General features: G+C 43.8%; 1 protein-coding gene across 1 annotated transcript; it reads right to left on the bottom strand.

The window, feature by feature from the left end:
* Positions 1 to 816: 816 nt before the first annotated feature.
* LOC139373000 (interphotoreceptor matrix proteoglycan 2-like) lies at positions 817 to 20,021 on the bottom strand. Its single transcript, XM_071112921.1, has 11 exons — positions 19,769 to 20,021; positions 19,400 to 19,461; positions 14,573 to 14,774; positions 12,659 to 14,322; positions 12,161 to 12,380; positions 10,826 to 11,036; positions 10,517 to 10,705; positions 5,654 to 5,852; positions 4,437 to 4,516; positions 2,831 to 2,902; positions 817 to 2,215 (listed from the first exon to the last, which is right to left on the bottom strand). The coding sequence occupies exons 1-10, from the start codon at positions 20,019 to 20,021 to the stop codon at positions 2,869 to 2,871; spliced, it is 3,114 nt and encodes a 1,037-aa protein (XP_070969022.1). The 3' UTR covers positions 817 to 2,215; positions 2,831 to 2,868.
* Positions 20,022 to 21,738: the final 1,717 nt, after the last annotated feature.

Raw genomic sequence — 21,738 nt, 5'->3', positions numbered from 1 at the left:
ACCCTGCCACATACCTCTTGTGTCTGAGCCGTTGAATTGCGACTCTACTTTGTCTCTATACTGACGCTTAGCTTGTTTGATTGCCTTACGGAGGGAATAGCTACACTGTTTGGTCATGTTTCCGGCCCTGGTTAAAAGCAGTGGTTCGTGCTTTCAGTTTCACGCGAATGCTGCCATCAATCCACGGTTTCTGGTTTGTGAATGTTTTAATCGTTGCTGTGGGTACAACATCGTCAATGCACTTTCTAATGAACACGCTCACCGAATCAGCGTATCCGTCAATGTTGTTGTTGGACGCAATGCGGAACATATCCCAATCCACGTGATCGAAGCAGTCTTAAAGCGTGGAATCAGATTGGTTGGTTAGACATGTTTTGTCCAAGAACATGCACAACGTTGGATTAATTACTGTAAGTCATTGTTACTTTAAATCATTGTAAGCCTCTACACTGAGTAAATATCTTTCTTAAGTGTGACCTTAGTTGTGTGGTAAGGTTACTTGTCACTCTGTATTTAAGTGAGCTACTGGCTGTGTCCAACGCAGGCAGACTGCCAATCTCAAAGATGACCTAAATGTCAACTTCATTCAGCATGGAGCGATCTGTGTGCCAAGAATGTTTGCACCTCAAATATACAGAGCAAAAGCAAAGGAATGTTATTGACATTGGCCACTTTACTTTCATCCCAGAACAAACCAATACTGTACAGCAAGTCAATATGAGGAAGGTGTTCCTAATGTTTGGTATACTCAGTGTACAATGATATCAAGGCTTGATAAATATAGATTTGCTTGATAAAATGACATATGCATTATAATATTGTAAAAAATATTGCCATTTTATTACAAAAAGTGTCTGTGGGCTTTCAACCAGTAAGTCTAACATACACAACACAGATCATAACACCATTCTCTTGTTAATCTCTGAACTATGAGAAAACATAGAAAACACATCAACAGAGACAACGTACACATTTAACCCCTTTTTCAATGGGTTGAGGACATTTGGTTCATCAAAACATGTGGATGAATACAGTCGACTCCTGATATATACAAAGGCTTGGGATCGTCATGGTTGCTTGGGATCGTCATGGATACGTGGACTAACCCAAAGCAGCAGATGTCAGATTTGAGAAATGAGAAAACTCAGAGAAACATGTCTTCATGGGCTATTGGCTATGGCCAAAAGGGGTTACTAACAATCTCAATTCCAGTATATCAATCTATATTCATTCCAACAGTTAAATACACAATGAATTTATGTCTACACAATTGATTATCTACAACTTTTTGCCAAAATCATGTTCAAGTAATTACAGCAACCAGGATATTAGATAATTTCAGTGGAGGCTATATAGCGTTAGCCTGTGCCATCCAGTCAGTACCCACTGGGCACAGAAGTCAGTTCTACGTATAGTTTTGATTTACATTTGGTTGAGTTGTCAACTAACTTGAATTCAATGTGAAATCAACAAAAAATGTCACCAAGTCATTGGATTTATGTTAAAAGTTATGAGAAAAAAATCTGAAATTCTCTTACGTTGATTTTCTACTCCAAACAGTTCAACTTCATCACATTGAATTTGAGGGTTGAAATTATGTGGAAACAAAATAGATTAAACCAGTAGTTAGTTCCCATGCAGGACAGTAGCCTTCCAGTGACATCCAGTGAACTTCAAGGGTCCTGCCAGCAGCCGCTTTACGTTTCAGGACACAGCACCCCACAATGCTAACTGAAACCAAGTGAAGGCACTGAAGAAGACCATGATTAGGGAGAACAGAGCAGGAAGGGACCCACACGCCCAAACTAACTAAGGACACAACAATTGAAGTCTGTTTGTTGTTTGTTCACAGATTTGTGCAAGTAAGAGGTGCAAATGCAGCAAACCTTTTTGACAGTAACTGTATCTAGATGTTTGATGGCTAGCTGAGCAGGAGGCTAGCTCATAGGATAAGGTGATGGCTGTGATAACCGAAGAAAAAAATGAAACAACAAAAATCAAAGTATTTACAGTGCACTCCCCCTTTAGAAAAAGATCAGGTCATAGAAACAGAGTCAGTGACACGTTGCAACAGCACAACACATCACGCCTCATAGAGAAGACATTATTTTAAATATCCATCCTCTTCATCTGGTCATCCTGCAGAGTCCATCAGAAGCACCATGGCAACAGAAGACACTTTCCTCTTTCTCAAGTCAAAGACAAAGGCATGTTTCTGAAAGGAAAGAGAGAAGGGAGTTTTACAGTTTAAATGTAGATAGTTTGTAATCTATCAGAAGGGAGTTTTACAGTTTAAATGCAGATAGTTTGTAATTTATCAGAAGGGAGTTTTACAGTTTAAATGTAGATAGTTTGTAATCTATCAGAAGGGAGTTTTACAGTTTAAATGTAGATAGTTTGTAATCTATCAGAAGGGTGTTTTACAGTTTAAATGCAGATAGTTTGTAATCTATCAGAAGAGAGTTTTACAGTTTAAATGCAGATAGTTTGTAATCTATCAGAAGGGAGTTTTACAGTTTAAATGTAGATAGTTTGTAATCTATAGGTTTACAGTTTAAATGTAGATAGTTTGGAGGTTTACAGTTTAAATGTAGATAGTTTGTAATCTATCAGAAGGGAGTTTTACAGTTTAAATGTAGATAGTTTGTAGCTATTAAACCCAGCTACGACAGCACACTATGGCTTACTACCATCTACAGACAATATCGCAACAACTACACATTGCCTATCAGAATCAATGACAATATAGTACAAAGTATATTTAAGACAAGCTAAGGTTAGGCCTATTCTATGACCATTCTAGACATGTCAGGAATCAAAAATAAAGTACCTTGAGGTTCACAGTGATCAGCTGGCTCTCCAGCATTCCTATGTTTCAGAGCTCACTCTTCTGTCCAGCGCTCTGTCAGCACACACACAACAGGAGTAGATTAGATTCAGGCTTTTGACAGTGACCGAAGTGGCTCAAAATTGCACACAAACCACACTTTAGTACACAACCTTTTTAAACCCTGGGGATGCCTGTCAACTTTAAAATGTTATTTTTCTGCCTCGAAGAGGGACGCTTGATGCGGCCTATGAACCATCTCCAACCCCCTCCCTTCTCTTGGTCTGTTTGCCTCCTCTGACTGGCTCTACACAGGCCCAAATACTTTTATCCTTACTGGGTTTCCTTCCATCTGCCTTTCACAAAGACTCTGTCTATTCTCTTTGTACAGCAGACTGGCCGTAGTATCTCTAGATCAGAAGTGTACCTGAACTGACCGTCCTAGCTATCCCGGTTCTGACTGGCCCAACTCTTCTCTTTTTCCACTGTTTACAGCTGGGAAGGAACTTAACCAGTATCAAAGCTGGGACAGAGAGACTGAAAAACATTTTCTATCTCAAGCCCATCAGACTGTTAAATAGCCATCACTAGGCGGCTTCCACCTGGTTACGTAACCCCGCACCTTAGAGGCTGCTGCCCCATATACATAGACTTGAAATTACTGGCCACTTTAATAATGGAACACTAGTCACTTAATAATGTTTACATATTTTTACTTTGCTAATTTCATATGCTGTATTCTATTCTACTGTATTTTAGTCTATGTCACCCTGACATTGCTCATCCTGATATTTATATATTCCTTAATTCCATTCTTTTACTTTTAGATTTGTGTGTATTGTTGTTAATTGTTAGATACTACAGCACTGTTGGAAGCTAGAAACACAAGTCTCTGTCTGACTTACTGAGCACTCTAGAACCGTCCATACTCTAGAACTTCCATACTCTAGAACCTTCCATACTCTAGAACATTCCATAGAAAGAGACAGACTATGGTCTGCATCTCAAATTGTACCCTATTCCTTATAAAGTGCACCACTATAGATCGGGGTCCATAGGGCTCCGGTCAAAAATAGTGCACTTTGTAGGGATAGTGTGCCATATGGGATGCAGACCATAAGTGAGCTGACACGAGGCCAGTGAAACAGAAACTCTACAACTGAATGTCTAAATAGCTCCACTAATGGTTTTGGAACAGGTAGTCTGGACTGGAGACGTTTCCTGTATAGAGGTTCTCATACTGTGTGAAGTGTGTATCCGGCTCCAGTCACACCACTGGCAAACAGACAGGCCAGGCCAGACAGAAAGGCCTCCTGTAGTCTGCTGCGTTCTAGTCTGCTCTGTTCCCTTTCCAAGGTCTGGGGTGACCATGACCATACAGAGGACGTGTGTCCTGTCTTGTCCTCCCAGCCCCAAGGTAAGGAGAGATTTGACAGTCTGAACCCTGGCTCACCGCTCAGCACTACGCTGAAAGTACATAATCTCCAGCTAGCAGGAGGTTTAGTGTATCAGGTGGGCCAGCCTACTGTTGTCTGGCTATACACACATCAATTGACTGACTGACAGACAGACAGACAGACAGACAGACAGACAGACAGCAACAACTCACACTTGATGCTGCCGTACAAAGTCTGCAAACTGACGGTCTTTGGCAAACAGCTCAATTATCCTTAGGCGGTCCTGAATTTGCTGTGAGAGAGAGAAAGTCAATGAGAGAGAAAGAAAGAAAGAAAGAAAGAAAGAAGAGAAAGAAAGAGGGAGAGAGCGAGATGTGGGGGTAGAGAGAGAGAATAATGTGGGGGGAAAGAGTGAGTGAAAGAGAGAGAGGAGAGAGAAGAGAGAGGAGAGAGAGAAGAGAGAGAGGAGAGAGAGAAGAGAGAGAGAGTGAAAGAGAGAGAGAGAGAGAGAGAGAGGGGCAAGTGAGAGAGAGGAGAGAGAAGAGAGAGAGGAGAGAGAGAAGAGAGAGAGAGTGAAAGAGAGAGAGAGAGAGAGAGAGAGGGGCAAGAGAGAGAGAGGGGGGAGAGAGAGAAGAAAGAGAGAGAGTGAAAGAGAGAGAGAGGGAGAGAGAGAGAGAGAGAGAGAGAGAGAGAGAGAGAGAGAGAGAGAAGAAAGAGAGGTGAGAGAGTGAAAGAGAGAGAGGGGAGAGAGGTGTGAGAGAGAGAGCGAGAGAGAGAGAGAGAGAGAGAGAGAGAGTGAAAGAGAGAGAGGGGAGAGAGGTGTGTGTGAGAGAGAGGGGAGAGAGGTGTGTGAGAGAGTGAGAGAGAGAGAGAGAGAGGTAAGAGAGAGAGAGAGAGAGAGAGGTAAGAGAGAGAGGTAAGAGAGAGAGAGAGACAGAGAGAGAGAGAGATAGAGAGAGACGGTTATGTAACATTAGGGGTTGATGTAAGGCCGATGGATTTGTGTTGGTTTCCGTACTGCCTGCCCAATGCTGGTGTCTGGGCGAGCACTACTCTTCCACCATAAGCACTGAAGCTAAAGACTCGGGGTGAAAATAGAATCTCATGCCTTATTTAGACCTAAAGTTGATTGTTGATAAAGCTCTCTGGTAACACTTCATGTTACCTAGGTCCTATACCGCAATACTACATGTATGTATAATGTACTCCAGTGTATAATTACCAATTAGTACTAACAGTTTCACAGTACTTTACACTTTAGCTCTAACCTTCTTGTATTTACTTGAAAAACATCTAACAACTTTAAGGTCCCTGGAATGTTCTGGAATGATCTTCCTAGAAATCCCCCAGGGAGCCAGTCTGTTGCCAACTGTCTGTCTCTCTCTTACAGTCCTCCCTGCAGTCAGCCACTCAGACAGCCTCTACGTACCTCTCTGGTGAGCTCGGAGTTGTCGTAGATTTGGAGTATCTCGTCACTGCAGAAGTCCACAGAGGGGTCTACGCTGCCCGTACTGTGGTGCGGCACGTCATCTTCGTACCGTCTGTAGTACTCTGCCGTGGCCACATCACTCTCATACATGGGGTTGAACTTGGTGGCTCTCTCTAAGGATGGCACACTGTCCCGATCTCTGTGAAACAGGTAGGAGAGGGGCATCGTTATTAAGAAGGCCCCTTTCAAGAAATGTAGAACTAAGAACAGATATAGCCCTTGGTTCACTTCAGACTTGACTGCCCTTGATCAGCACAAAAACATCCTGTGGCGCACTGCACTAGCTTCGAATAGTCCCCGCGATATGCAACTTTTCAGGGAAGTCAGGAACCAATATACACAGTCAGTTAGGAAAGCGAAGGCTAGCTTTTTCAAACAGAAATGTGCATCGTGCATCACTAACTCCAAAAAGTTCTGGGACACTGTAAAGTGTAAAGTCCATTGAGTATAAGAGCACCTCCTCTCAGCTGCCCACTGCACTGAGGCTAGGAAACACTGTCACCACCGATAAAGCCACGATAACCGAGAACTTCAATAAGCATTTCTCTACGGCTGGCCACGCTTTCCTCCTGGCTACCCCAACCCCGGCCAACAGCTCTGCACCCCCTGCAGAAACTGGCCCAAGCCCCCCCCCCCCCCCGCTTCTCCTTCACCCAAATCCAGACTTCTGATCTCCTGAAGGAGCTCTGAAATCTGGATCCCTACAAATCAGCTGGGCTAGACAATCTGTACACCCTCTTTTCCTAAACTGATCAGCAGCCATTGTCGCAACCCCTATTACCAGTCTGTTCAACCTCTCCTTCGCATCGTCGGATATTCCTAAAGATTGGAAAGTGGCCTCGGTCATCCCCCTCTTCAAAGGGGGAGACACTCTAGACCCAAACTGTTACAGACCTATATCCATCTTGCCCTGCCTTTCTAAGGTCTTTGAAAGCCAAGTAAACAAACAGATCACCGACCACTTCGAATCCCACCGTACCTTCTCCGCTATGCAATCCGGTTTCCGAGCTGGTCACGGGTGCACCTCAGCCACGCTCAAGATCCTAAACGATATCATAACCACCATTGTTAAAAGACAGTACTGTGCAGCCGTCTTCATCGACCTGGCCAAGGCTTTCGACTCTGTCAATCACTGTGTTCTTATCGGCAGACTCAACAGCCTTGTTTTCTCTAATGATTGCCTAATGATTGCCTCGCCTGGTTACTACTTCTCTGATAGAGTTCAGTGTATCAAATCTGAGGGCCTGTTGTCCGGACCTCTGGCAGTCTCTATGGGGGTGGCCGACTCTTTTCTCTGTACATATCAATGATGTCGCTCTTGCTGCGGGTGATTATTTGATCCACCTCTACGCAGACGACACCATTCTGTATGCATCTGGCCCTTCTTTTGACACTGTGTTAACAAACCTCCAAATGAGCTTCAATGCCATACAACTCTCCTTCCGTGGCCTCCAACTGCTCTTAAACTATAGTAAAACTAAATGCATGCTCTTCAACCGATCGCTGCCCGCACCCGCCCGCCCACCTAGTATCACTACTCTGGACGGTTCTGACTTAGAATATGTGGACAACTATAAATACCTAGGTGTCTGGCAAGACTGTAAACTCTCCTTCCAGACTCATATTAAGCATTTCCAATCCAAAATTCAATCTTGAATCGGCTCCCTATTTCGCAACAAAGCCTCCTTCACTCATGCTGCCAAACATACCCTCGTAAAACTGACTATCCGGCCGATCCTTGACTTTGACGATGTAATTTACAAAATAGCCTCAAACACTCTACTCAGCAAATTGGATGCAGTCTATCACAGTGCCATCCGTTTTGTCACCAAAGCCCCATATCTACCCACCATTGTGACCTGTATGCTCTCTTTGGCTGGTCCTCGCTACATATTCATCGCCAAACCCACTGGCTCCAGGTCATCTATAACTATTTTCTAGGTAAAGCTCCGCCTTAGCTCAGCTCACTGGTCACCATAGCAGCACCCACCCATAGCACGTGCTCCAGCAGGTATATTTCACTGGTCATCCCCAAACCCAACATCTCTTTTGGTCACCTTTCCTTCCAGTTCTCTGCTGCCAATGACTGGAACGAATTGCAAAAATCACTGAAGTTGGAGACTTATATCTCCCTTACTAACTTCAAGTATCGGCTGTCAGAGCAGCTTACCGATCGCTGCAGCTGTACACAGCCCATCTGTAAATAGCCCATCCAACCAACTACCTACCTCATCCCCATATTGGTTTTTGTTTTTCTGCTCTTTTGCAAACCAGTATTTCTACTTGCACATCCTCATCTGCACATTTATCATTCCAGTGTTAATTGCTAAACTGTAATTACTTCGCCACTATTGGCCTATTTATTGCCTTACCTCCTTACTTCATTTGCACACACTGTATACAGATTTTCTATTGTGTTATTGACTGTACGTTTGTTTATCCCATGTGTAACTATGTGATGTTGTTTTTGTCGCACTGCTTTGCTTTATCTTGGCCCGGTCACAGTGGTAAAGGATAACTTGTTCTCAACTGGCCTACCTGGTTAAATAAAGGTGAAATAAAATAAATTTTCTCTGGTGCAATAGAAAGGTGGCTGATGTCACACCACTGAGAATGATGTGTTCTGTCTACTTACCGGTAATAATGATGAACAATAACATTTCAGCCTGTACTTGCGGTGCGGCCAAGTGAGTCACACATACAAACATAAACACACCCACAGCCGTATGGGGTTGGCATGATACGTGATGACCTATGCCAGTGGGTGGGAAGTGACATTGTGTCCTGTCCAATCTAAACAGGATGTCAACCTGATATCAACCTACGCTGGCATGCAACACACATGATGTTATTCTGTTGTACTGGCCTCTCTCTCTCTCTCTCTCTCTCTCTCTCTCTCTCTCTCTCTCTCTCTCTCGCTCAACCCTCTCTCTTTATTTCTCTCTCTCTGTTTCTCTCACTCTCTCTTTATTTCTCTCTCTCTCCCTTTCTCTCTTTCTCTCTTTCTCTCAACCCTCTCTCTCTTTATTTCTCTCTCTTTTTTATCTCTCCCTCTGTCTTTGTCTCTCTTTATTTCTCTCCCTCTCTATATATTTTTCTCTCCCTCTCTCTTTATTTCTCTCTCCATCAGATACAGTCTTTACATTATACAGTACGCCATGTTCCATGAGCTAAACACTCATATGAGAAACACACTGAACTGGTCAGGAGTCCAATCTAGCAGTCTGTGGACAGTTTATTGGTAACAGTGGGAGACTGCAGGGCGGGGCTGTTAGAAGGGCCCATGGTGCTAACCTGGGCATTGGCCCAAGGTCTATCTGTCGAGACCAGGCCTTGTGTCACTAGAAGCAGGCAGGCTAAACTCAGGACAGCTGCCGAGGCACATACTGATTCATAAAACAATCACACACACCTACACATCCATGCACACACACACACACACACACACACACACACACACACACACACACACACACACACACACACACACACACACACACACACACACACACACACACACACACACACACACACACACACACACACACACACACACACACACACACACACACACTGTTGATCCTGCAACTCGGGGCTTCTAAATACAAATACAATTTGATATTTCTCAATAAACATGTCCTGATTGGTTAATCAAAAACAACATAGCTGCCAAGGAAGTCTGAGACGCTAATCACGCTCTCATAGTTCTTTCTCTCAGACAGATTCTCGGTCAAGCACCCCGTTAACAATGCACAAAGCTTCACTTAACCAAAACATTTTAGGACAACCATCTACATTTATTGTCTGTCTACACACCAGTATAGTATTTCTTAACCCAATAAAGTACTTCTACATACAGTACCAGTGAACATTTTGGACAAACCTACTCATTCTAGGGTTTTTCTTTATTTGTACTATTTTCTACATTGTAGAATAATAGTGAAGACATCATTACTATGAAATAACACACATGGAATCATGTAGTACCCAAAAAAGTTTTAAATAAGTCCAAATATATTTTATATTTGAGGTTCTTCAAAGTAGCCACCATTTGAATTGATGATAGCTTTTCACACCATTGAAGCATAGAGGAGGAGGTGTGATGGTGCTTTGCTGGTGACACTGTGATTTATTTAGAATTCAAGGCACACTTAACCAGCATGGCCATCACACCTCCCATCTGGTTTGCACTTGGGACTGACCAAGAAGGAGAGTGATGGAGTGCAGCATCAGATGACATCAGATGACCTGGCCTCCACAATCACCCGACCTCAACCCAATTGAGATGGTTTGGGATGAGTTGGACCGCAGAGTGAAGGAAAAGCAGCCAACAAGTGCTCAGCATATGTGGTGAACTCCTTCAAGGCTGTTGGAAAAGCATTCCAGGTGAAGCTGGTTGAGACAATGCCAAGAGTGTGCAAAGCTGTCATCAAGGCAAAGGGTGACTATTTGAAGAATCTCAAATATAAAACATATTTTGATTTGTTTAACACTTTTGATTACTACATGATTCCATATGTGTTATTTCATAGTGTTCATGTCTTCACTACTATTTTCAATGTAGAAAATAATACAAATAAAGAAAAACTCTTTAATAAGTAGGTGTGTCCAAACTTTTGAATGCTACTGCAGTTATTAGGCAAGAGAAGCCAAAATATTATCAGATAACATTACTCTACAAGCAACACTGCAGTGATATCTTAAATAACCATTACACATCGTAATCCATCTGTAAATACAAGAGGTCAGGTAAATAATCAGATTTACTCCTTCTCCCTCTGGGTTTATGAGTCTGCTGCTTACCGTAGAGGATCCTCTGAATCCTCCTTGTCATAACCGTCCCTCAGAGTCCTGGCCAGGAAGAAGATTGCCCCAGAGGCCACCAATAGGAAGCCAGCCACCGACGCTATGGCGATGCCCACCACCAGAGGTTCTGACACATACTCCTCACAGTGTTCCCCGCGGTACCACCAATTCTCTCCTACACGACATCTAGAACCACACAGAACAGCATTAGAACCATATGCATCTCAAACACACACATACACATACACACACATAACCCTATAGTGAATTCATCATGTCAGTGTCCTTAACTAAACTCCCACCCACCTGCAAATGGCTCCCTTGCCGGGGATGACATCACACTTCCCATCGTTGAGACAGAAGTCCTCCTGCAGGTCACATATACTCTGGCACGGCAGTCCGTCCACGCTGAAGTAACCCGCGTCACACACACACTCCGCCTCCCCGGACCAGCGGTTCACCGTGCACATCGAATACTCATTACACGCTTGGAACTTGCAGGGGTTTGCCTGGTTGCCTGGCAACGACAAAGAAAACATAAACAAACGTGTTTTGTGTGACCTCAGTTCTACCATCTGAGAACCTGGTGACTCAGGGATGGTGGTTTGACTGTGCTGGTGATGGTGGTTAAAGCCCACTAATTCTAAAATAACACATAAATACACCACAGAAAATATATGTTAGAATGTTTCAGACTTTAGTCGTAAATTGGCTGATGATGACGTGCCCAGAGCACTTTAGTTGTCACTATCGGAACATTCTAGAAAAGAGCAAAGTATTATAACCCTAACTCTGGCTCCAACCTTAACTCTCTAACTCTAACCTTAACCCTTAACAAATACCTTTGTCTTTTTCTAATCCGATGCCCTGTGGAGACCTTACATGATGTGACATGATTAAGCATCAGTGTTACAGTAGATGATTATGATTGGCTCAGACAGATTACAACACAGATTATAATGTAACGACCCAGCCGGCCTTATAGAATAACACCATGGTGACTCATCCTCATTATGACACATACTGTACAGTACTGTTGCTGGTCACATTGTACATCTGCCCAGACGAGGGTTGCAAAATTCCCAGGTTTTCCAGAAGACCCGGTTGGAGGATTTCCTGCTTAATCCCTCCTGATTCCTGGAATCCTCCAACCGGGATTTTGGTAAATCTAGGGACTTTATTGAAAGTTCCCGGAATTTTGCAACCCTAGCCCAAACAGAAGTGTCAACCACATGAGATCACCATCCCCGGGACCACAGTATCAAAGCCATTGACACATTGAGATCATTATGTTATTTTCGTGGGCTCTTTGAGTTACAAAGTGTTGAGAAAACAACTTGATTCAAAACTAGAGAGTCATCTCACTTCAATGACTCAATACTGCAATCTCCTGCTGATGTGTTAATGTGAGAAGTTTGGGTTAGGTCAGCATGCCATTGCTTCTGTTGTCGACTTTCACATCTTTCAAGATCCAATAATGAAACCTCAGCTACAGAAGATCATCCACCAAACGGACATTACTGTCAGGAAATGCTTCACAACAATGAGTCCTTGTTGACATGATTTCATGCATTTCCTACTCTCACTGCAGAATAGCATCACTCAAGACTCAAGTATCACTTGTTTGTAGCTGAGGTTTACCTGATTCCACATCCAGTGAGTATTTGTCTATGGAGAGGTTCATGGTTTGGAAGGCTGAGTTAGCGAAGTCCTCTAGGATAAGGTAGACAGTGTTGGTGACCCCCCGAGAGACGGGCTTCCCGAACTTCATCCTGCTGTTCACCACGATGCTGCCGTTACGGAAATTCAGGATCTCCAGGTTCTGGAAGTTGCTGAGGTTGGACTGCAGGTAAGGGACGAGCTACAGACGAGAAAGAGACATTGTTACTTTATGCTTCCCGAAACACCAAGATATACTGTATCCCACAGGTCCTGTATGACTTGTGACAAATCCAATAACAATGGAAACAGTTCATTAGAAAATTATACTACAGAATCCATTATATGCAACATATTACAATATTCACAGCAATGAAAACGGTAAAATGAACTTGAGAAGGCCGTCTCTACGCATACTGAACATTAATTTATGGCCCCCATACCCCAATGTTATTGCAGATAATCCCATATATCCTTTACCAGTTCGAGGAACCTCTGCTCCAGGGCTTTGTACTCTGTGGAACTCTTGTTGAAGAGATCCTCAGAGAACATCATGTTGGTCACCCTCAGGCTGAAGAACACCATCAGATCCTTGCCAGGGCTCTTCGCCATGGCGATGCTGCCCACGTCTGATCCGTGAGCGATGCTGGAGTACCCGCTGCTGTCCCCGCCCATGTGACTCGTTCCGTCATACACGTTGAAGCTGAGGTCAATTTCCGACATGGGGGAGTCTGGTGCGGGGTCTCCAACCGCTTGGATTGAAGTGCCGACTTCTAGTTCGTATGTGTCGTGAGCTGGGGAAGGGGGTGCTAGCGCCATGCTAACATCTCCTTCTTCAATGCTAACATCTGACTCTTCTGCTGCCTCAAGCAGGTTTTCTGTGGGTCTGAATGTGGGCTGGAAGAATGGAGGTAGGATTGTTGGGGCAATTTCATGTGTCTCAGAGATTTCAATGTCACCATGTGGTGCCATTTCTGTGGTGGCTGGATGGTGTGTGGCTTCCTCCTCTTCTGGTACAGAGTCAGATATACGAGAGAAGGGAGATTCCTTCTCGGGGGATAAGATGCTATGAGACTCTATGACTTCCGGGGCTGCTGTACCTGCAGCCACAACAAAGATTTGATCTTCAGCTAGGTCCTCCTCTGAGATGTCAAGGGCTGGGAGTATTGTGGCCAAGGGCCCTGCGACCTCCGCCCCCTGTTCCTCCAAGATCTCCACCTCTCCATCTTCATCCTCAGGATCGGGCACCAAGGGTAAAGGTCTGTCGGTGAAGGCTTCAATCTCTGGTGGTTCGGAGGTGACCATATCAAAGATGGACTCCTTGACTGTGAACAGCTCCATGTCTATGAAGGTAGGTGACTCTGTGACTGTGGGGAGTTCAACCTCTATTGGACTGGTTGGCTCCGACAGCTCCTCAACAGAACCATGGGTCTCAGCTGCTGGCCCTTCCAACACCAGGGCCTCGGTGGTGTAAAACTGAGGATAGGGATAATCAGTGACTGGTGCTATGATGGTGAATGGTTCACTTGGGTAATAATTGTCATAAATCCCAGAGGCCTCCAGCGTCTGTATGGAGAGCTCCACGGTCAGGGTCTCTGCGGTCCAGAACACAGGGGCTTCAGCTGTGGTCGTGTAGTCAGGTCGGGTACTAATGTCTTGGGTCACAGGCAGCCTGTCCAAGAAAGGCTGTTGTGGCTCTTCCTCAACTGGGGCAGATTCTGGATGGGACTCAAAAGGACCCATATCCTCTGGAGATTCAGTCAGGACAGATTCGGTGATCTCTTCCCCCTTCTCCTCCTCCTTCTTCTCTCCCTCCTTCGGTTCCACTTCTGGATCTGGTAAATGCACCTCCCACACCACAGAATCCTCCTCCTCCTCTATGTAGTCTGTCTCCTCAGTTGTCACGGGAAACCATGGGAGGACGTCAGCCCCTTGGTCATCCCCAGAGAAGCCGGAGCCAGAGCCAACATCCAAATCTGGGTTTACTCTGGGAGGTGCCGGGACCGGGGCCTCTGTGGTCTGTGGTTGTGAAGGGGAGGAGGTAGAGGAGCCTCCAACACCGACCACACCATCCCCATCGGGAGTATCAGAGTCTTGTTGAGTGTTGCTGAGAAGAAATCCCTCTTCTTCAATATTTCCATTATCTAGAAAAACAGGAAAACACATGCTTTGTTACTGGAACATGGAATCTCCCTTCTCTTCAGTGAAGGGAAACAGAGTGAAAACAGAATAGAGGACAATCCACGATATTAACAATGGATAAATGGTTTCAAAACTCTATTAAATCAGATTTGAATGTGTTTTTTTGTGTTGTGTGTTACTGTGTGGTTGACAGTATACAAGGTGATGTGAATGTGGTCTCGTGATTTAGGATGTAGAAATAGGACTGCTCACTCTCTGCAGGGACAGCAGTGGTGCTGGGTGGCAAGGTGGTTTCATCCAGAACGAACACATCATTTTCACTGGCCACAATGCTCCCGGAGCCTTTCAAAGGGTCCACAGGAAACAGGAAATCATCCTTCTTCAGGAAGATGTCGCTGACATCCAAGTCTTGGCCAGGAGCATCTGGTGGTTTCTCAGCAGCCAGAACATTGTCCTGACACACCAGGAAGAAAAGACAAAGGTCGATAAAAGTGCACTGACATTATTCTTACATTCTACTAACGTTAGAGAAATGTACGTCTAGTAACTCACACTTAAATGAACGTCCGTGTGTATTGTTGTCTACCTGAAGCCCAAACGGGAGGCTGGCAGACATAGAAAATGCCAACAATATACCTAGATTAGGCTGGCTAGAGGAAAGATAATCCTAAATCTATACGGGAATTGCCCGGATGATACACCTGGGCTGGTCATGCCCCAAGGATGGACACACGCAACTACAGTACATAGAACTACATAGACCTACACCACCCATGCATACATAAATGCAAAAAGACCTACATTTTCCCATGCACAGATCAAAAAGCACATGCATAGGATGACAGATATGATCACGTATACATTCAACAGTCCTTATAGAAGTCAAAGTGGAGGAAAAAACTATCCTCAACATCTTCAATGAATTACAGTGGAAATTCATCCTTCGGACTAACTTCAGTGGAAAGAAATTGCACTGGCACGCAGAAGATACATTTGGACACAAAAGCCGGCCCTCTGTGCCTCCCTAGCTGCAGCTGCAGATTAGTTGTGTTTTTCTCTCTCACAAGGTTGAGTTGTAACAGAGTGTTTCCCCCTCACAAGGTTGAGTTGTAGCAGTGTTTCTCTCTCACAAGGTTGAGTTGTAGCAGAGTGTTTCTCTCTCACAAGGTTGAGTTGTAGCAGTGTTTCTCTCTCACAAGGTTGAGTTGTAGCAGTGTTTCTCTCTCACAAGGTTGAGTTGTAGCAGAGTGTTTCTCTCTCACAAGGTTGAGTTGAGGCAGAGTGTTTCTCTCTCACACGGTTGAGTTGTAACAGAGTGTTTCTCTCTCACAAGGTTGAGTTGTAGCAGTGTTTCTCTTTCACAAGGTTGAGTTGTAACAGAGTGTTTCCCCCTCACAAGGTTGAGTTGTAGCAGAGTGTTTCTCTCTCACAAGGTTGAGTTGTAACAGAGTGTTTCTCTCTCACAAGGTTGAGTTGTAGCAGTGTTTCTCTCTCACAAGGTTGAGTTGTAGCAGAGTGTTTCTCTCTCACAAGGTTGAGTTGTAGCAGAGTGTTTCTCTCTCACAAGGTTGAGTTGTAGCAGAGTGTTTCTCTCTCACAAGGTTGAGTTGTAACAGAGTGTTTCTCTCTCACAAGGTTGAGTTGTAGCAGAGTGTTTCTCTTTCACAAGGTTGAGTTGTAGCAGAGTGTTTCCCTCTCACAAGGTTGAGTTGTAGCAGAGTGTTTCTCTCTCACAAGGTTGAGTTGTAACAGTGTTTCTCTCTCACAAGGTTGAGTTGTAGCAGTGTTTCTCTCTCACAAGGTTGAGTTGTAGCAGAGTGTTTCTCTCTCACAAGGTTGAGTTGTAGCAGTGTTTCTCTCTCACAGTGTTTCTCTCTCACAAGGTTGAGTTGTAGCAGAGTGTTTCTCTCTCACAAGGTTGAGTTGTAACAGAGTGTTTTCTCTCTCACAAGGTTGAGTTGTAGCAGTGTTTCTCTCTCACAAGGTTGAGTTGTAGCAGTGTTTCTCTCTCACAAGGTTGAGTTGTAGCAGTGTTTCTCTCTCACAAGGTTGAGTTGTAGCAGAGTGTTTCTCTCTCACAAGGTTGAGTTGTAGCAGTGTTTCTCTCTCACAAGGTTGAGTTGTAGCAGAGTGTTTCTCTCTCACAAGGTTGAGGTGTAGCAAAGTGTTTCCCTCTCACAAGGTTGAGTTGTAGCAGTGTTTCTCTCTCACAAGGTTGAGTTATAGCAGAGTGTTTCTCTCTCACAAGGTTGAGTTGTAGTGTTTCTCTCTCACAAGGTTGAGTTGTAGAGTGTTTCTCTCTCACAAGGTTGAGTTGTAGCAGTGTTTCTCTCTCACAAGGTTGAGTTGTAGAGTGTTTCTCTCTCACAAGGTTGAGTTGTAGCAGAGTGTTTCTCTCTCACAAGGTTGAGTTGTAGCAGAGTGTTTCTCTCTCACAAGGTTGAGTTGTAGCAGAGTCACAAGGTTGAGTAGCAAGGTTGAGTTGTAGCAGTGTAGCAGAGTGTTTCTCTCTCACAAGGTTGAGTTGTAGCCTCTCTCACAAGGTTGAGTTGTAGCAGTGTTTCTCTCTCACAAGGTTGAGTAGTGTTTCTCTCTCACAAGGTTGAGTTGTCAGAGTGTTTCTCTCTCACAAGGTTGAGTTGTAGCAGTGTTTCTCTCTAGCAGAGTGTTTCTCTCTCACACAAGGTTGAGTTGTAGCAGTGTTTCACCAGAGTGTTTCTCTCTCACAAGGTTGAGTTGTAGCAGAGTGTTTCCCTCACAAGGTTGAGTTGTAGCAGTGTTTCTCTCTCACAAGGTTGAGTTATAGCAGAGTGTTTCTCTCTCACAAGGTTGAGTTGTAGCAGTGTTTCTCTCTCACAAGGTTGAGTTGTAGCAGAGTGTTTCCCCCTCACAAGGTTGAGTTGTAGCAGTGTTTCTCTCTCACAAGGTTGAGTTATAGCAGAGTGTTTCTCTCTCACAAGGTTGAGTTGTAGCAGTGTTTCTCTCTCACAAGGTTGAGTTGTAGCAGAGTGTTTCTCTCTCACAAGGTTGAGTTGTAGCAGAGTGTTCTCACAAGGTTGAGTTGAGTTGTAGCCCTCACAAGGTTGAGTTGTAGCAGTGTTTCTCTCTCACAAGGTTGTAGCAGTGTTTCTCTCTCACAAGGTTGAGTTGTAGCAGAGTGTTTCTCTCTCACAAGGTTGAGTTGTAGCAGAGTGTTTCTCTCTCACAAGGTTGAGTTGTAGCAGAGTGTTTCTCTCTCACAAGGTTGAGTTGTAGCAGAGTGTTTCTCTCTCACAAGGTTGAGTTGTAGCAGAGTGTTTTCTCTCTCACAAGGTTGAGTTGTAGCAGAGTGTTTCTCTCTCACAAGGTTGAGTTGTAGCAGAGTGTTTCTCTCTCACAAGGTTGAGTTGTAGCAGTGTTTCTCTCTCACAAGGTTGAGTTGTAGCAGAGTGTTTCTCTCTCACAAGGTTGAGTTGTAGTAGAGTGTTTCTCTCTCACAAGGTTGAGTTGTAGCAGTGTTTCTCTCTCACAAGGTTGAGTTGTAGCAGTGTTTCTCTCTCACAAGGTTGAGTTGTAACAGTGTTTCTCTCTCACAAGGTTGAGTTGTAGCAGTGTTTCTCTCTCACAAGGTTGAGTTGTAGCAGAGTGTTTCTCTCTCACAAGGTTGAGTTGTAACAGAGTGTTTCTCTCTCACAAGGTTGAGTTGTAGCAGAGTGTTTCTCTCTCACAAGGTTGAGTTGTAGCAGAGTGTTTCTCTCTCACAAGGTTGAGTTGTAACAGAGTGTTTCTCTCTCACAAGGTTGAGTTGTAGCAGTGTTTCTCTCTCACAAGGTTGAGTTGTAGCAGAGTGTTTCTCTCTCACACGGTTGAGTTGTAGGTTGAGTTGTAGCAGTGTTTCTCTCTCACAAGGTTGAGTTGTAACAGAGTGTTTCTCTCTCACAAGGTTGAGTTGTAACAGAGTGTTTCTCTCTCACAAGGTTGAGTTGTAACAGAGTGTTTCTCTCTCACACGGTTGAGTTGTAACAGATACAGATGTAGCCCTTGATATGAGTGCTTCACAAAGTAAATATTCAGAAACACAAAATACCTCACGATAAACTAAATCTGAGTGAAATTCACATATACATCGCTAGCAACAGATGCCCTATATGAATGAATGCAACAACACAGGCCTTTTAACCTCAACATATGTTCTGTATTAGTATGTCATGCTCAAGGGACAGAGAAACACACACACACACACACACACACACACACTTCATCTTCCACAATGAAAATGGGCTTCCTGCAAACAGCCATGTGACTCAGAGAGACCGTCAAACCAGGTTGTGTTCACACAAATGAGCAGAGCGTCATTGTCTTTCACCACAGGATAAACAAAAAGTTGTGTTATGCCCTAAGGACAACAATAAAGTTCTGTTTGGTCAAAGTGGACCCATTTAATAACGAATGGACTTCAGATGTGCTTATCTTTAACTACCAGTAACTGCCTTGTGCCTGTGTTAGACCCTAGGAAGCTTGCCATTACCTGAGAGAATGAGAGAGAACACATGGTAGTCAAGACAAATTGGACAACGCCATTCAGCCAAAACAAGATTGTAAATCAGTTTAATAAAGGGATGAGAAAAAATAGGAAAACATTTCGGGAGTAAATTCTGAGATTATTAAGTTTGTTCCCAGTCAAATGTGTCTTTGTAATTACAGTGCCGTCTATGAGAAAAGCGAATCATTCGGCGTAATAAATTCATGTCATACTTCCACTCAAACCAGATTTCTTTCTATATTTCTTAGTGATTGAACACAACTGTTTGCTTAATATGGCATGCTGACTTGCGTCTTGAGAATAGTTTTGTGGAAAATGGACTTGACTATTTTTACAGACTTTTACTGAACTGAGACAGCTGGGTATGAATTCCATTTTCCAAAGCAACTTTAGCAACAAATGACATTCATTGCATTCATTTTAGTGTAGCCTACACAACAACACACATTGAACTAGCAATGTCATCAACTACATATTCAGTTGACTATATTGTTAAACCGATGCAATACACAATGTTCCTCAGAACAATGTGGAGCAGTGAACTGACACTCACTCACCATCATGTCATTGGACTCTTCTGGTTTGGTGGTGGGTCTCCCTCCCAGAAACAAGTTATCAACTGGAAAATAAAACAGTCGTACACAAATCAACTGGAGAACCCTTTTACCTTTTCACACAAATCCCAGGACTAAACCCTTATTTAGCAGTGGTCGCCAACCCTGTTCCTGGAGGACTGCTCTCTGAGCAAGCTTTTGTTTCAGCACTAACACACTTGATTGTACTAGATCAACTAATCCTCAATACTATTATTAGTCTGGTTAGGTGTGTAAATTCTGGGCTGGAATATAAGCCTTCTCATAATGTACCTCTCTAGGACCAGAGTTCATGACCACCTGTTGTACAGTTTAGCCGGTCTGTAGACCTACCTTGCTCTTGCTGCAGTGAGTCAGGGTCTACATCCAGAGTTGTGTTGCTCATGAAGTTCTCCTTGTACAGGGCTTCAGTGATGTAGTTTCGTAAGTCTGTTATGGTGTAGACCACAGTGGGGCGTTCAACGGCGTCACGGTAAGACTTCTCCACCACGTTGGACTGGAGGTTGATGTAGTCCATGGTCTCGTTACTGATGCCTGCCCCGTCCACTTCCAGAGTCACTGCGTAGTGGACTACCACAGACAACATACCCCTAGAGGAGCAATATTCATTTGATAGAGAGAGAAGACACACATTGAGGAACAGAGAGACATATTGAGGAACAGTGAGACACATTGAGGAACAGAGAGACACATTGAGGAACAGAGAGCGACATTGAGGGACAGAGAGACACATTGAGGAACAGAGACATATTGAGGAACAGAGAGAGAGAGAGAGAGAGACATATTGAGGAACAGAGAGAAACACATTGAGTAACAGAGAGCGACATTGAGGGACAGAGAGACACGTTGAGGAACAGAGAGAGACACATTGAGGATCAGAGAAACATATTGAGGAACAGAGAGACACATTGAGGAACAGAGAGACACACTGAGGAACAGAGAGAGAGACATTGAGGAACAGAGACACACAATAAGGAACAGAGAGACACATTGAGGAACAGAGAGACAAATTGAGGTACAAAGAAACACATTGAGGAACAGAGAGACACATTGAGGAACAGAGAGACACATTGAGGAACAGAGAGACACATTGAGGAACATAGAGAGACACATTGAGGAACAGAGAGCCACTGAGGAATAGAGAGACACATTGAGGAACATAGAGACACATTGAGGAACATAGAGACACATTGAGGAAGAGAGAGACACATTGAGGAACATAGAGAGACACATTGAGGAACATAGAGAGACACATTGAGGAACAGAGAGAGACACATTGAGGAACAGAGAGAGACACATTGAGGAACAGAGAGAGACACATTGAGGAACAGAGAGACACATTGAAGAACAGAGAGACACAATATGGAACAGAGAGACACAATAAGGAACAGAGAGACACAATAAGGAACAGAGAAACACATTGAGGAACAGAGAGACACAATAAGGAACAGAGAGACACAATAAGGAACAGAGAAACACATTGAGGAACAGAGAGAGACACATTGAAGAACAGAGAGACACAATAAGGAACAGAGAGACACAATAAGGAACAGAGAGACACATTGAGGAACAGAGAGACACAATAAGGAACAGAGAGACACAATAAGGAACAGAGAGACACATTGAGGAACAGAGAGAGACACATTGAGGAACAGAGAGACACATTGAAGAACAGAGACACACAATAAGGAACAGAGAGACACAATAAGGAACAGAGAAACACATTGAGGAACAGAGATACACATTGAGGAACAGAGATACACATTGAGGAACAGAGATACACATTGAGGAACAGAGATACACATTGAGGAACAGAGAGGGGTGCCCTCATCTTGGATAAGGTTGCATGGCTCAAATGTCTCAAGTAGAAATTATTGTTACACTTTACTTAGAGCCCACAGGTATAATGAGTTATAATGCAGTCATAATGCTCTCATAGGGATCACAAGTGATTCCCAGTCTGTTGAATAGATGCCACATAATAAGACATCATGTCGTAATAAAACATTATAAGAGCTGAAAAAATACCTAAAACAAGTCATAAAAATTAGGGAAAGTGCTGTGAAAACATAATTAGTGATTGTGTGAATTTACCCACCAGGGTTGGTTAAACCGGTCCTAGCTTAAAGAGGTCCTAGCTTAAAGAGGTCCTAGCTTAAAGAGGTCCTAGCTTAAAGCGGTCCTAGCTTAAAGAGGTCCTAGCTTAAAGAGGTCCTAGCTTAAAGAGGTCCTAGCTTAAAGCGGTCCTAGCTTAAAGAGGTCCTAGCTTAAAGAGGTCCTAGCTTAAAGAGGTCCTAGCTTAA

The sequence above is a fragment of the Oncorhynchus clarkii genome, chromosome 18, assembly GCF_045791955.1.
Source record: "Oncorhynchus clarkii lewisi isolate Uvic-CL-2024 chromosome 18, UVic_Ocla_1.0, whole genome shotgun sequence".
Lineage (NCBI taxonomy): Eukaryota > Metazoa > Chordata > Actinopteri > Salmoniformes > Salmonidae > Oncorhynchus > Oncorhynchus clarkii.
This window is presented reverse-complemented; position numbering and strand designations above follow the sequence as displayed.